The sequence below is a fragment of the Palaemon carinicauda genome, chromosome 23, assembly GCF_036898095.1.
Source record: "Palaemon carinicauda isolate YSFRI2023 chromosome 23, ASM3689809v2, whole genome shotgun sequence".
NCBI lineage: Eukaryota > Metazoa > Arthropoda > Malacostraca > Decapoda > Palaemonidae > Palaemon > Palaemon carinicauda.
Genome location: NC_090747.1, coordinates 96,934,938 through 96,950,144, shown reverse-complemented (window position 1 = coordinate 96,950,144; position 15,207 = coordinate 96,934,938). Strand labels below are relative to the sequence as shown.

Here is a 15,207-nt window from a genome sequence, read left to right as displayed (position 1 = left end):
CGGAGCTTTCAAAAGAATTTATTGTAAATGCTGAGACCAATTACTGATTAGGTGGAGTAGTTTAACATTCATGTAGGTCAGAAAAAAGAGACATGGACAAATATCTTTTTACAATTTTTACTGTATATTCTTTATTTAAACAATTTACTCTTTGCCTGTCAGCATATCGTCAGAAGGACAGGTTTTCCAATCTCATTTGTTATTACTGATTGTATTTTTTTGGAGAAATTTGTTCATTCATAAGATTATTTATGTGAGACATCATGAGGCTCAATACTACACAATATTCTGGAAGTTTTATTCCACCTGTGACCAAGTTGGGGTATGACCTTCCTAATCGGGTAGTTGAATCAGTAGAACTACAAAACTTGCAGCAATTGTTTTTATGTTGAACAAGCTGACATAAGTCTTTTTTATAATTTGTATATGAAATATCTGTTTTGATGTAACTTTTTAGAATATTTTTTTTAACTATTCATTATTTATCATGTCATTTATTTCCATATTGCCTTTCTTCACTGGGCTATTGTTCCCTGTTGGAGCCCTTGGGGTTATAGCATCTTAATTTTCCAACTATGGTTGTAGCTTAGCTAGTAATAATGATAACAATAATGATAATGATGATAATACTGTAATAATACCTAGGCTTTATAACAAATTATAATATTTTGATTTAATGCAGCAAATATGAATTGTATTATGTTGTTAAGAGATTAATATAAAGTGTCGTGTATAAAAACAACTTTCTGTTTTTCAGACGCCATCAAGAAGTCTCAGTGGCGCAGTCGAATGAAAAGAAGATTCTTCCCAATGTACCACGTCTCCATTTTACACCAGATGATTCACCAAGGTAATGTTGTTTAATTCATTGTAACTTCACATATTTTTTGTTTTCACTTTATGTATTTGTTACTAACGTGTACTAATAAATTTACATAAGCCTATCCATCAGTCCACGGCTTCCTCGGACACTTTCTGAAAAGAAGATCGCTCTCACCTGGCAAGAAATGCATCCATACATATTAGCCCTTTGTATGGTAGCTTGCTATTTCTCATAGATGTCTTCATAATCAATTCCCTTTTCACAAATGATTTTCAGATGAGTGCTCTTTAGTAAACCATAGAATCAGCTTATGGTATAATATTTCCCCTATGATATGATTATCCCTTATTTTTTATAATAGTCTCCTTTATCAGCCTAAAGTGCTGTAAGAGACTTAGTGCCATAATTGTGCCACCAGTTTTTCTGTAAACTGATGTAGTACTGTACATTTTTGTGCACATCATTGACTTAAGGTGTTTTCTTTCTGTTTTTAGATTTAGCTTATATCAGTATCACTACCCCTCTCTAAGTGGGGATGCCTTAACATGGTGAAAGGGTTTGTGTATTGCCATGATTAGCAAAGCTGTAGTAGTCAGGGCCACCTATACTTGGTTGGATTCTTAGAGTGATCAGACAAAAGTGTCCCACCATCACTAGTCAGCAGTTGCCAGCGTGGTGATGAAAACTGGCCAAACCCAGACATGAATAAGAATGTCTGAGGCCTTTCCCCTGCAGTGGACTAGAAACTGCTGCATTGTTATTGTCGTCCACCATCACCAGTCAGTAGTTGCCAGCATGGTGATGAAAACTAGCCAAACCCTTACTCTGGATCTCCATAGCTTAATTTATTGTCTTGGAAATCAAGTTACTATCAAAGGGAACAGTGGAAATGGAGCCCCTGGGCTTATAGCATCCTGTTTTCCCAACTAGGGTTGTAGCTTAGCAAGTAATAATAATACATACATATACCAAGGCACTTCCCCCAATTTTGGCGGGGTAGCCGACATCAAACAAATGAAACAGAAAAGGGGACCTCTCCTCTCTACGTTCCTCCCAGCCTGACAATGGACTCAACCGAGTTCAGTTGGTACTGCTAGGGGTGCCAATGCCCACCCTCCCATATTATCCACCACAGATGAAGCTTCATAATGCTGAATCCCCTACTGCTGCTGCCTGCGCGGTCTTCCAAGGCACCGGAGGAAGCAGCAGGGTAAAGATATACTGTACAAGTTTTTTATTCCTAGGGGGAAAAGATCGGTTAAGGAGATCCTTCTGATTATTCTGGACTTTTCCATCCTTTTACAGAGTTTTGATCTTAGGTATGATAAAATAGAAGCAAAAGAACACTATTCAGTAAAAGGCCGTCGCTCTTCCACAGCTTTGGTTCTCGTCGACTCCCTCGTAGGGTCACTTCTACCTAAATTACAGGATTAATTTGGACATTATTTTCATAATTTTATGATTGCATCATGGCTCCCTTGTCCTTTTTTTTTCACACCAGACTTCATAGTCCCACAGGTACTGTCTGAACTTCACAAAGATAATAGTGTATTGGTTAAGTAGTTTTTTGGGGTCAATCAACCATGTTAGCTTGGTCACACCATAAATGAAAAGCTCAACAGTACAGAGAGTCCTCAATGTACAAACTTAATAGGTTCCAATAAGTTGTTTGTGAGTCAAATTTTATTAAATTTGGTCCTAGGGTTGTTTCACCTAACTTGCATACCTACAATTTTCAGTTGTAAAAGTCAGCAAATAATCCTGTTTCATATAACAAATGTCTTCTTGCTTAATGCATTAAATTATATACATACTTACATATACCAAGGCACTTCCCCCAATTTTGGAGGGTAGCCGACATTAACAAATGAAACAAAAACAACAAAAGGGGGACCTCTACTCTCTACGTTCCTTCCAGCCTGACAAGGGACTCAACCGAGTTCAGCTGGTACTGCTAGGGTGCCACAGTAGTATTATTTTACTACAGTAGTTCATTATGAACTTTTGTTACAATGATTTCAGTAGTAATTGTATTTCCGAATGTTTGTAAGTCGAGGACCTTCTGTACACATCAGACTTGAGCTAATTTGAGCGTAAAAGTGATAAAAGCCCATTGCTGCATAAAGCAGCTGATCATTCTATCTACATACATTATATGGGTCTTGATATGAAGAGCACTGAGTCAAAGTGACTTCTGAGTAACCACTGAAGTGAAAGAGTAAGTTTGTGAAGTATGACTAGTTTTATAATGTATTTTTGTTGAATCATTCAATTGCCTTTCAGGCAGCAAAAGGAGGCTACCCATGATGAGAGTGATGCTAAAGACACCAAAGAAGGTCTGAACCCGCAGTATTTGATGCCGACCAGTGATCAAGAACAAAGCGATGCCAAAGACGTATCAAGGGACGGCAGGCAGCTTGGCGTCATGAGGTCCCGGTCTCAGGAGAGAGAGTACGACCTCATACCTGGTAATTAGTTTTTCAATATTAAACTTACCCGATAATCATGTAGCTGTCAACTCCGTTGCCCGACAGAATTCTATGGAGGGATACGCCAGCTATCACAATACTAGAAGGGGGTGTACTTACCAGCGCCACCTGTGGCCAGGTACTCAATCATTTGTTGTTGACACCTCCTCAATTATTCCTCTGTCGTGCTTCCGGCAAGACGTTCTGGGATACGCTTATGATCTTCGAGTATTTTCACGGCTAATTGGTGAAGTATTCTCTCAGATTTCGGCTGTCGCTTTACTGGAAACCTTCTTATATTAGCTAGATAGCTTTTATATAGTCCTGATTAACGGTTAACGATCTTTTGCTTGATTTTGGAACCCCCTTTGGCTAACTCTTTGAATTCAAGATGTCTGACATTTCGCAAGCCCCCTCCCATAGACGATGTAGGTCTTGCAATAGGCGTATTCCGAAGGCCTCGGTAGATCCTCACACCGCTTGTTCTGACTGTAGGGACAGGCCCTGTCAGTTGGAAAATCGATGTGAGGAATGCGCCGGACTTTCGGAACTGGAATTTGTCCGTCTTTTGAAATATTCATCTAAGTTAGAGAGAGGTAGAGTTAGGAGGAGTTCTTCTCACTCTTCACTTTTTTCCTCTCCTCATGATCCCCTACCTTTTCCTACCCCTGTAGTGGCTACCCCCGAACCTACTGTTTGCCCTCCGCCTGATATGTCTGTTGTTTTGCGTGCTATTCAGGCCTTAGGCGATAAAGTAGAGTTAGTGGTAAGTGATCATAAGTCTCTGATGGCCGAAGTCAAGGAACTTAAGGTCAAGAGTGCAGTGGGTGGAATTAGTGCCAGTGCTGTGACGAGTGCTAGTGTCAGTGCAGTGCCAAGTGCTAGTGTCAGTGCCAGTGTGGTGCGTGAGGATACTTCTGTGCGAGCCAGTCGTCCTCCCAGTCCGGGACCTCTTGCAAGCTCCCAAGCCCAGGGGAGAAGCAATGTCGAAGGGCATAAGGGTTCGGCAGGCCTTGTTAGGCGCACAGAAGTATCCTCGGTGGTTGCGGGCGTGTCTTCCAAAGACCGTCACTCCCACCCGCAGACGATTGAGCCCGTCTTTTTCTCGTCCGCTGATCAACTGTCAGGGAAGAAACGTTGGTCTCAGGTCTCGAGACCACTTAAACGCAGAGTCCAGTCCGCGAGTGCTCAGCCAGGTTGCAGTCATTGGCTCAGCTCTGACTCGCCGCAGTCATCTGTCGACTGCACTCCGCCCAAGAGGAGTAAGGTTCTGCTACAACAGAGCTCGACTGTTAAGGCTTTACCTCAGCCTACTGTAGTTTCTGCCGACCCCAAGTGGACTCTTCTACAGTCCATGCAAGCACAGCTTTCGGACTTGATGCGTGAGTGTCGGGCTGAGAGTGTTGCGCCTCCGCCTCCGCCTACACTCCCTCCGCCTGCGCTCGCTCCGCCTGCGCTCGCTCCGCCTGATCGCCGTACCACCTGCCAGGCGTACGATGTTGAGCCTCGTTCTGAGTTTGCTGTTCCCAGTGGTGTTCAGCCTCCGCCTTCTTTAAGGCAACCTTTACAATGGGATCAGGAGGATTATACCTCTCTTCCTCCGCCTCCACTTGCTGCTCCACCAGTGGTGCAACACTCGGTTGAGGTACAACAACCTCTCCCGTCCATGAGTCAGTCTCCTCAGCTCTCGCTGCAGCGAGCTCAACCCTCCACAAGGCAAGCACCACTACACCTTAGCCTTGCGCCTCAGGAGCCTCAGCTTGCGAGACATTTACCTTGTTCTGCGCAGCCTCTACCTCATCGCGCTCCGCTCACACCACAGGAACAGGAACTTGCTACTCCGCTTCCGCCAACAGCTCAGCAAGCGCAACCCTTGGGTTCAACCACTCATGCTAGGAGTCAGCCTCCTCCACCCATGCGCCTTCCTTCTGCTTCGTCTTTTATTCAGCCTTTGCAGTCTGAGCCTCAGGTTTTCCCTCAACAGTTACTTGAAGAGGAAACCACTAATTTTGTTCCTACTCGTTCTGACTCTGCTGTTCAGCATTCTTGTCCGATCTCTTCGCTTCACTCTGGTGATGAGGCGTCTGATGATGAGGCAGCACACCTGGATCCCTCGTCAGACGTGGATGAATCCAAGCCTTCTCCACAGTCTATTGACTTTCGTAAGGTCTTGGCTCTGCTTAGGGAGGTTTACCCAGACCACTTTGTCTCTGCTGTTCCCCGCTCTCCGCCATCTGAGTTTTCGCTGGGCATACAACAAGCTAAGTCCACCTATACTAAGTTAGTCCTAGCAAGGTCCTCTAAGAGAGCGTTAAGGATCTTAGGGGAGTGGCTGCAGACTAAGCAACACCTTGGCAAAACTTCTTTCATGTTCCCTCCGACTAAGCTCACTTCGAAAGCGAGCGTTTGGTATGCCACAGGAGAAGCACCAGGCTTGGGAGTACCTGCCTCTGCCCAGGCTGACTTCTCAAGTCTGGTAGACTCGCCTCGGAGAACTGCAATGAGGCGCTCAAAGGTTTGCTGGACCTTCTCAGACCTTGATCACTTACTGAAGGGAGTATTTAGAGCATTTGAGATGTTCAACTTTCTAGACTGGTGCCTGGGGGCCCTCAGCAAGAAGACCTCTCCTGCGGACAAGGATTCTGCCATGCTATTAATGTCCTGCATGGATAAGGCCATTAGGGATGGATCTGGTGAGCTTGCGTCGATGTTTGTATCAGGGGTTTTGAAGAAAAGGGAACAGCTGTGTACCTTCCTTTCCTCCAGCATTACACCTTGTCAAAGGTCACAACTCCTTTTTGCTCCGCTCTCGAAGTTCCTCTTCCCCGAAGAGCTGGTTAAGGACTTGTCTGCTGCCCTGATACAAAAGGACACACACGATCTTGTAGCCTCATCGGCTCGTAAGTCTAAGGTTGCTACCTCAGTCCCCAAGACTTATCGCTCCCCAGTGGCTGATACCCCTGCTACGAGGTTCATACCGCCCTTTCGTGGTAGAGCCCCCAGCCGAGGAAGCTCCCGTCCAGACTCTTACAGGAGCAAGTCTAGGAAAGGCTCCAAGACATCTAAAGGAAAAAACTGACTCTCCGCATCTCCAGACAGCAGTAGGAGCCAGACTCAAGATCTTCTGGCGAGCCTGGGAGAAGAGAGGTGCAGACGCCCAGTCTGTCAGTTGGCTGAGGGACGGTTACAGGATTCCATTCTGCCTCAAACCACCTCTGACCACATCTCCCATCAACCTCTCTCCCAACTACAAAGAAGAGGACAAGAGGCTAGCATTGCACCAGGAGGTGTCGCTACTTGTGCAGAAGAAGGCAGTGGTTATAGTCCGGGATCATCAATCCCCGGGCTTCTACAACCGTCTCTTTCTTGTGGCCAAGAAGACAGGAGGTTGGAGACCGGTGCTGGACGTCAGCGCGCTCAACGCGTATGTCACCAAGCAGACGTTCACGATGGAGACGACGAAGTCGGTCCTAGCAGCGGTCAGACAGGAGGACTGGATGGTCTCGTTGGACTTGAAAGATGCCTACTTTCACGTTCCTATTCATCCAGACTCCCAACCTTTCCTGAGATTCGTTTTTGGAAAGGTTGTCTACCAATTCCAAGCCCTGTGTTTTGGCCTAAGCACAGCTCCTATGGTGTTCACTCATCTGATGAGGAATATAGCAAAATTCCTACACTTATCGGACATCAGAGCCTCCCTCTACTTAGACGACTGGCTGTTGAGAGCCTCCACGAGTCGTCGCTGTCTGGAGAATCTCAACTGGACTTTGGACTTAATCAGACAACTGGGTCTGTTAGTCAACATAGAAAAGTCTCAGCTCATTCCCTCCCAATCCATTGTGTACCTGGGAATGGAGATTCGGAGTCAGGATTTTCGGGCTTTTCCATCGGCCCCCAGGATAAGCCAAGCCCTAGAGTGCATCATGAGCATGCTGAAGAGGAGCAGTTGCTCGGTGAGACAGTGGATGAGTCTCACAGGGACCCTTTCATCACTGGCCCTGTTCGTCGAGCTAGGGAGACTCCACCTCCGCCCTCTTCAATTCCATCTTGCAGCTCATTGGGACAAGGGTTCGACTCTCGAAGCAGTCTCTATCCCAATCTCCCAAGAGATGAAGACCACTCTCCTGTGGTGGAAGAACAATCTCCTTCTCAGGGAGGGCCTATCGTTGGCTATTCAGACCCCCAATCTTCATCTCTTCTCAGATGCATCGGACTCGGGCTGGGGTGCGACCTTGAACGGACGGGAATGCTCGGGAACGTGGAACGAGGAACAGGGATTGCTCCACATCAACTGCAAGGAGCTACTAGCAGTTCATTTAGCCCTGCTGAACTTCAAGTCCCTCCTGCTAGGCAAAGTGGTGGAGGTGAACTCAGACAACACCACAGCCTTGGCTTACATCTCCAAGCAAGGAGGGACCCATTCGAGGAGCCTATTCGAGATCGCAAGGGACCTCCTCATTTGGTCAAGAGGTCTAAACCTCACTCTGGTCACGAGGTTCATTCAGGGCAATATGAACGTTTCAGCAGATCGCCTAAGCAGAAGGAATCAGGTCATTCCCACGGAATGGACCCTCCACAAGAGTGTGTGCAACAGACTTTGGACCTTGTGGGGTCAACCTACCATAGATCTGTTTGCCACCTCCATAACCAAGAGACTTCCGCTGTACTGTTCCCCTGTTCCAGACCCTGCAGCAGTTCATGTGGATGCTTTTCTACTGAACTGGTCCCATCTCGACCTTTACGCATTCCCACCGTTCAAGATAATAAACAAAGTTCTGCAGAAATTCATCTCGCACGAAGGGACACGGCTGACGCTGGTTGCTCCCCTTTGGCCTGCAAGAGAATGGTTCACAGAGGTACTTCAATGGCTAGTCGACATCCCCAGGACTCTACCTCTAAGAGTGGACCTTCTACGTCAACCTCACGTAGACAGGTTGCACCCAAACCTCCACGCTCTTCGGCTGACTGCCTTCAGACTGTCGAAAGATTCGCTAGAGCTAGAGGCTTTTCGAAGGAGGCAGCCAGTGCGATTGCCAGAGCAAGAAGGGTTTCCACTCGTAGAGTCTACCAATCTAAGTGGGAAGTCTTCCGAAGCTGGTGTAGAGCCAATTCAATATCCTCTACCAATACCTCTGTAACCCAAATAGCTGACTTCCTTCTACATCTTAGGAATGAGAGATCCCTTTCAGCCCCTACGATTAAAGGGTATAGGAGTATGTTGGCTTCAGTTCTCCGCCACAGAGGTTTGGACCTTTCTTCCAACAAGGACCTTCAAGACATTCTTAAGTCTTTTGAGACGTCTAAAGAGCGTCGTCTATCCACTCCAGGCTGGAACCTAGACGTAGTCTTAAGGTTCCTTATGTCATCTAGGTTCGAACCTCTCCAGTCAGCTTCCTTCAAGGACCTTACCCTCAAGACTCTTTTTCTCGTCTGCCTTGCAACAGCTAAGAGAGTCAGTGAGGTTCATGCCTTCAGCAAGAACATTGGTTTCACGACCGAATCTGCAACATGTTCTTTTCAGCTCGGATTCCTAGCAAAGAACGAACTTCCTTCACGTCCTTGGCCTAGATCGTTTGAAATACCTAGCCTCTCCAACATGGTAAGTAACGAACTAGAGAGAGTTCTTTGCCCTGTCAGAGCTCTCAAATATTATCTTAAGAGGTCTAAACCTATTCGAGGACAGTCAGAAGCCTTATGGTGTGCCATCAAGAAACCTTCGAGGCCCATGTCCAAGAACGGGGTTTCGTATTATATAAGGCTTCTGATTAGAGAAGCCCATTCTCACTTAAAGGAGGAAGACCTTGCATTGCTGAAGGTAAGGACCCACGAAGTAAGAGCCGTAGCTACTTCGATGGCCTTTAATAAAAACCGTTCTCTGCAGAGCATAATGGATGCAACCTATTGGAGGAGCAAGTCAGTGTTTGCATCATTTTATCTTAAAGATGTCCAGTCTCTTTACGAGAACTGCTACACCCTGGGACCATTCGTAGCAGCGAGTGCAGTAGTAGGTGAGGGCTCAGCCACTACATTCCCTTAATCCCATAACCTTTTTTAACCTTTCTCTTGAATGCTTTTATTGTTGTTTTTATGGTTGTTACGGTAGGCTAAGAAGCCTTCCGCATCCTTTTGATTTGGCGGGTGGTCTATTCATTCTTGAGAAGCGCCTGGGTTAGAGGTTTTGTAGAGGTCCTTTAGTAGGGGTTGCAACCCTATATACTTTAGCACCTTTGGGTTGATTCAGCCTCCAAGAGGAACGCTGCGCTCAGTAAGGAAGACGAACTTAAAAAAGAGGCAGAGTAACGGTTCAATTCGACTTCCTTACCAGGTACTTATTATTTCATTGTTATTTGAGATAACTGTTATATGAAATATGGGATACTTAGCTATCCTTTAATCTTGTATACTGGTTTTCACCCACCCCCCTGGGTGTGAATCAGCTACATGATTATCGGGTAAGTTTAATATTGAAAAATGTTATTTTTATTAATAAAATAAATTTTTGAATATACTTACCCGATAATCATGATTTAATCGACCCTCCCTTCCTCCCCATAGAGAACCAGTGGACCGAGGAATAATTGAGGAGGTGTCAACAAGAAGTACTTGAGTACCTGGCCACAGGTGGCGCTGGTAAGTACACCCCCTTCTAGTATTGTGATAGCTGGCGTATCCCTCCATAGAATTCTGTCGGGCAACGGAGTTGACAGCTACATGATTATCGGGTAAGTATATTCAAAAATTTATTTTATTAATAAAAATAACATTTTTATGATTATTTTAGATTTTTCAAAAAGTGAGCGAGCTAGGTTTATTCCTGGCATTCCATGCTTCTCTTTTTCTCTGGTATATTCAGCAATAACTATGCCTTAAAAATGGTGCTAGAGGAGCATTTCACTGGGGCGACACCGGTCCCTCGCCCAGAAATAGATTTTTCCTTCGTCAAAATCCCTTTTTAGGTACTAAATTCTTCCATTTTCACTTTTATTTTCAAAAGAAATGCAATACAAATTATAACGGTGTAAGGGTCAACATTAAACTGTCTCTTACAATATTATTTAGGTACTAAATTTTTCCTTTTTCACTATTATTTTCGAAAGAAATGCTTGTTTGCCATCTGACATATATTTATTTTTTCACTAATAACTGACTAATCAATGTTGAAAGTAGTGTAATGAAAGTAATACTTGATGATAATTTCCAAGGTTTATTCAACACATTAGCAAACTACCATATCTGTAACAGAAGGAAAGACAACAACGAATAACAACATAAATGCACACGTTAACACAAGCACTTAACTTAAGATAATCATGCTATAAAACATTAACATAAGAAGAACATAACAATAAACAAAGCAATATAAAGAAATACTCAAACATTGACAGTAAGAGACAGCTAGGACCAACTGATGGACAGGACAACCCGTGGCATTAATGTAAACGATGAGTGTAGTGTTGCCAAAGTGAAAACATTAGTAATGAACAGTGTGGCCAACTAATATTATCACAGGTAGAAATTACTTCTTGCATTAACCTAACTTTTGAATAAAACTTAGATAATTATTTATACATCTTGTAGTATTTTGTCGTGATGATTTCCAGTTGATTTAAATCTGCCTAGATAAAGTCAGAACAGTATAGCTGCACATTCTCTCCTTTGTAACTAAGAACCAGTTTTCCAACAGCATCAAAAGAATTGGAAGTCCGGCCTCGGTCGGCATCTTCGTCGAAGGCCAAACTAGTCAGAAGTCATAAATACCCATACACATCCCAGCTCTCAAGAACGCTTAGGAAGAATTATCACGACAGCGATAAAAAGGTGATTTACCTACCTGTCGCAAGCGGGGAAGCCGTTCGCACCATAGGTGATCAGACGTCATTTAACATTCATCTCAATAAGGAGCAGGTGATTAAACTCTTTTACTTTGTTGATATATTTATATGATGATTAAATGCAGTGTTGTTTGTATAGTAATTGCTGAAAGGTCTTTGAAATCATTAATGGAATACTTTAATGGGAAGAGTAGCTTACACTTTGTACTTAAGAAGTTGTCATGTACTTGCACTTTGAGATTTGAAATCTCTAAAGTGTTTTTACATGAAAGGGAAAAAGTGTTCTAACATAAATACAGACACTGCATAGTGCATGTAATAAATGTTTCTTTTTTAGAGTTGATTTCCTACTAAGAACAAATCAAGCAGGAATTTAACTATGGCTTATATATCCTCTGCCATGGGGAGTAATCTGTATCGACTACCACACCAAGTCCCTTTACATCTTCAGTTCACAGTCTGAACAATAGTGTACTGATGAATATTCATTGTTTTGCCATTGTTATTACTGCTTAATCACCATTTTTATGTTAAAAGATTTAATTTGGATGTATTTTTGGGATTTTATGCATGATGAGTTTGTCTCTTGGAAGTGTACTCAGTCCCAATTTTCTTTTTAAACCTGAGTCACCCTGGGCTCCTGAGCAGATGTATCTTCACATTCTTCTCTGTTTGAATATTCAAACAGTATGTGATAGATTAAGGCAGAGGACACTACAGTATATGGTGAAGGATCTCCAGTGCATGTGTTCTTTAAGGGAATTTTGGGAATTCCTTTTAAGGATGAGATGATTAAAACAGGATAATTATAAGCAGTAAGACCTTCTTTACGTCAGTTCAACATACGTCGGTTCCGACTTTGTTACTTGAATGTTGAATGCAAAGAAAAAATCCACGTTATACCGTGTTTCCCGACCTTATGTCAGTTAATAAGCCATACAATAACTTCATTTTGAAGCTTATTAATGTAAGTATATGATTTTTATAAAATGATAACAGGTTGTAAATACTTTTTCGTTTTCATTATGCGTACAAGTAAGGTACAAGTCACTTTACAGGGTGAAAATCCAACTTGTAGTATGTTGAAAAGCAAGTAATGTCAGGTCTCTTGGAACCATTTAACGACTTATTACTGTCATTGTTACTAGCTAAGCTACAACCCTAGTTGGAAAAGCAGGATGCTATAACCCCAAGGGCTCCAACCGGGAAAAATAGCTCAGTGAGGAAAGGAAATAGGGAAATAAATAAATGATATAAGATGTAATGAACAATTGAAGTAAAATATTTTAGAATAACATTAAAACAGACATTTCATTTATAAACTATAAAATGACATATGTCAGCCTGTACAACATAAAAATGTTTGCTGCAAGTTAGGGTATGGTATTACTTTTAAAAGTTCTGCATATAGCCAAGTTAGGATTTACTCAATCAAGTATAGTCTGATAGCTTTAAGTCATCAGACAAGGACATTAAACAAGGCTGTATTAGCACCAAGTTTGTAGTTTTTATGGTCTTTCAAACAGTGGATCTTGCTGTAGATTCTTAAAGCCAAGAAGTACTCTGGTAAAGTTTCTCAAGCAGAAATTTCTATGAAATGGATTTCCCAGCTTCCCAATCCTCTCTATAATATTAAGAGTACGGTAAATGGCATACAAATACTATAACCATTTTCACAAGTATATCCACTTTTCGTATGGCTACTCCCAAAGGTACTTTAAAACCCGTCTTGACGGTGCTATCGAGAAAATTTCATCCAAGGGACTTTATCTAGATGAACATGCATCATGAGGAGCAATAAGAGAGAGAACAAAACATTTAGGATACTATTGTAAGCATAAAATGGGCCAACTACATTTACTCATAAGTAAGTAGCTTCTATAATAAGATTTAAGATTTTCCTTAAAACAACGTTTTATTGACTACCATAATCAAATTGCAGGTTCGTTCCACTGCACTCCAAGCATCCGCTCAACGCAACAGGGAAATCGAGAATCTGATCAAGAGACAACGTAGGATTAATCTAGAAGATTGGAGGGAGAAAAATAAAGTAGAAAATATAAATAACTCGAGTATATTCTTAGATGGTGAGAAAAATATATTTTCAAGGTCAAGACCTAAAGAAAAACTCTATGATGATCAGCATAGGGTGAGAGTATTTTCTCATTTTTGTAAGCACTGTGGTGGAAGGAAGTGAACCTTCAGAATTTAGATTTAAGTAGCGCAATTAAGTTTCTGTTTGTTCTCAAAGCAATAAAACCACAAGCCTTTATTTTTACAGTACCTAAACTGCCAATATCAAAATTTTTGTAGGTTATACAAATGGAAGATAATGGATGTCAATAAAACAGACTATCTCCAACTCTACACCTCGTACAACTATACAAATTTTCAAGCAATTAAGCAGAGTATAAGATTAATTATAAAAGTTAATAATGCTATAGAAATTAATATATACTTGATAATTTAATTATTTTATAAAACAACAATTCTGAAAAAGAAGAGTATAAGTAATGCATGTATAAATTATATGCACAGTTTTCCTCTACATGCATTCCTTCCTATATGCAATGAAGCAGTGTATATTTTGTCTACAGAGCATGTGTTTGTGTTTCTCCTATCGTGTACAGGCCTCCACTGTGTGTATAAGGATTATTTAAGTTTATGTTGTCGGTAATTTTTATCTTGTGCATGTGCTATTTTATTTCATATTCTACCTCACTTTTGTCTGAATATGAGATTGTTCACCGGTTTTGCTGAGAAGTCGTATACCAATTATATGTGTGCTATTTATGTTGATTCTCATCTTGTTGATGCAATGATTGATGTGTTGAGTGTTGCATGTGATCTAAGACTTTGCAATGTGTGGGCTAAAAATGTACGGAGACATTCTTGATGGAACATAGTACCTTGTCAGCCTTTAAACCGTAAGGAATGTCTGTCTCTGATCATCTTCACTCCTTTTGGATCTGGTTACTTTCCATATTGAAAGTTTTCTTATATCCCCTAGTAGAAAGTTGTCTCAGTTATTTCATTTGCTATTATTTCTGGGATGCCCCTCATCCTATTGTTCCTGTGACTCCAGCTGCTATTCTTTCTCACTTTAGAAGTACCTGAACTGTTGGACATGATTCTATTTGTTGCTTCTTTCCATAAACTGTAGTCATTCATTGCTATGGAAGGATATCCTTGCGTTAGTGATGACTTTTGGGGCTTCATTTCTACAGAACCGCCATACAGATAAGTCAAATTGATATGTCTTCTTGTCTTCTCATTGACCTTTCAATTAGGTCTTGTAATGAAGCTCTTTCAGATTATTTCTAGTTAAACTACAACCCTAGTTGGAAAAGCAAGATGATCCTAAAACCAAGGACTCCAATAGGGAAAAATAGCCCTGTGAGGAAAGGAAATAAATAAACCTGTAGCGGGTTATGCCAACCATATCAGGTGTTAATTACTATTGATAAAAAAAATTCTTTAGAAATATTGATGATCTACTCAACCAACTTCATAACAAACTTAGTGTTTTCTGAAGCTTGGTTTGATTGTCTTTGTACTGCAATAGAGTGAACATGTAGTATGATGAACATTCTTTCTTTCCTTAAAAAGTGGCACTTCCTTGGCACTTAACACAACCAAAGTGATAATCTTAGTATGAAATGTAATGCTTTTGAATTTATAGACACATATATTTTTTATTATTACATAGCATCCCTATTTTATTAATCGGCAAAGTGCTTATTTTTTTTGTATCTGTAACTTCTGTTTGGGATTATGAAATGCAACTTAACTGTTGCATTTTTTAGGTGGACTTTCATTCTATCTGTCTTTGGCAACTAGTTCTCGTCGTGAGCTTCTTCTTAGTATCTTTAAGAAGAAAGTATAGCTCTTCTCCCTTTGTAATATAAATTTTAAAGAATATATACACATTTAAGGAGCATCAATCTCACAGATTGTACTTCTTTACGGAGGTAGGAATGAGCAATGTGCCATAGACATGCGGGTAATTTCTTCTAATCAATGCCATCACTGCGGTACTAACTGTTAACTTCTTATTATCTGTAACATTCATGTGATGGTCTTC

At 41.7% G+C, this 15,207-nt stretch overlaps 1 protein-coding gene across 1 annotated transcript in view; it reads left to right on the top strand.

Moving 5' to 3' along the window:
* Positions 1-13,424, top strand: part of LOC137617012 (uncharacterized) — a 15,690-nt gene extending 2,266 nt beyond the window's left edge. Inside the window, exons 3-6 of the mRNA XM_068346872.1 lie at positions 758-850; positions 3,107-3,291; positions 10,976-11,196; positions 13,066-13,424. Coding sequence (XP_068202973.1) covers positions 758-850; positions 3,107-3,291; positions 10,976-11,196; positions 13,066-13,320 — 754 coding nt within the window. The 3' untranslated portion in view covers positions 13,321-13,424. The remainder of the gene's footprint in view (positions 1-757; positions 851-3,106; positions 3,292-10,975; positions 11,197-13,065) is intronic.
* The last annotated feature ends 1,783 nt before the right edge of the window (positions 13,425-15,207 follow it).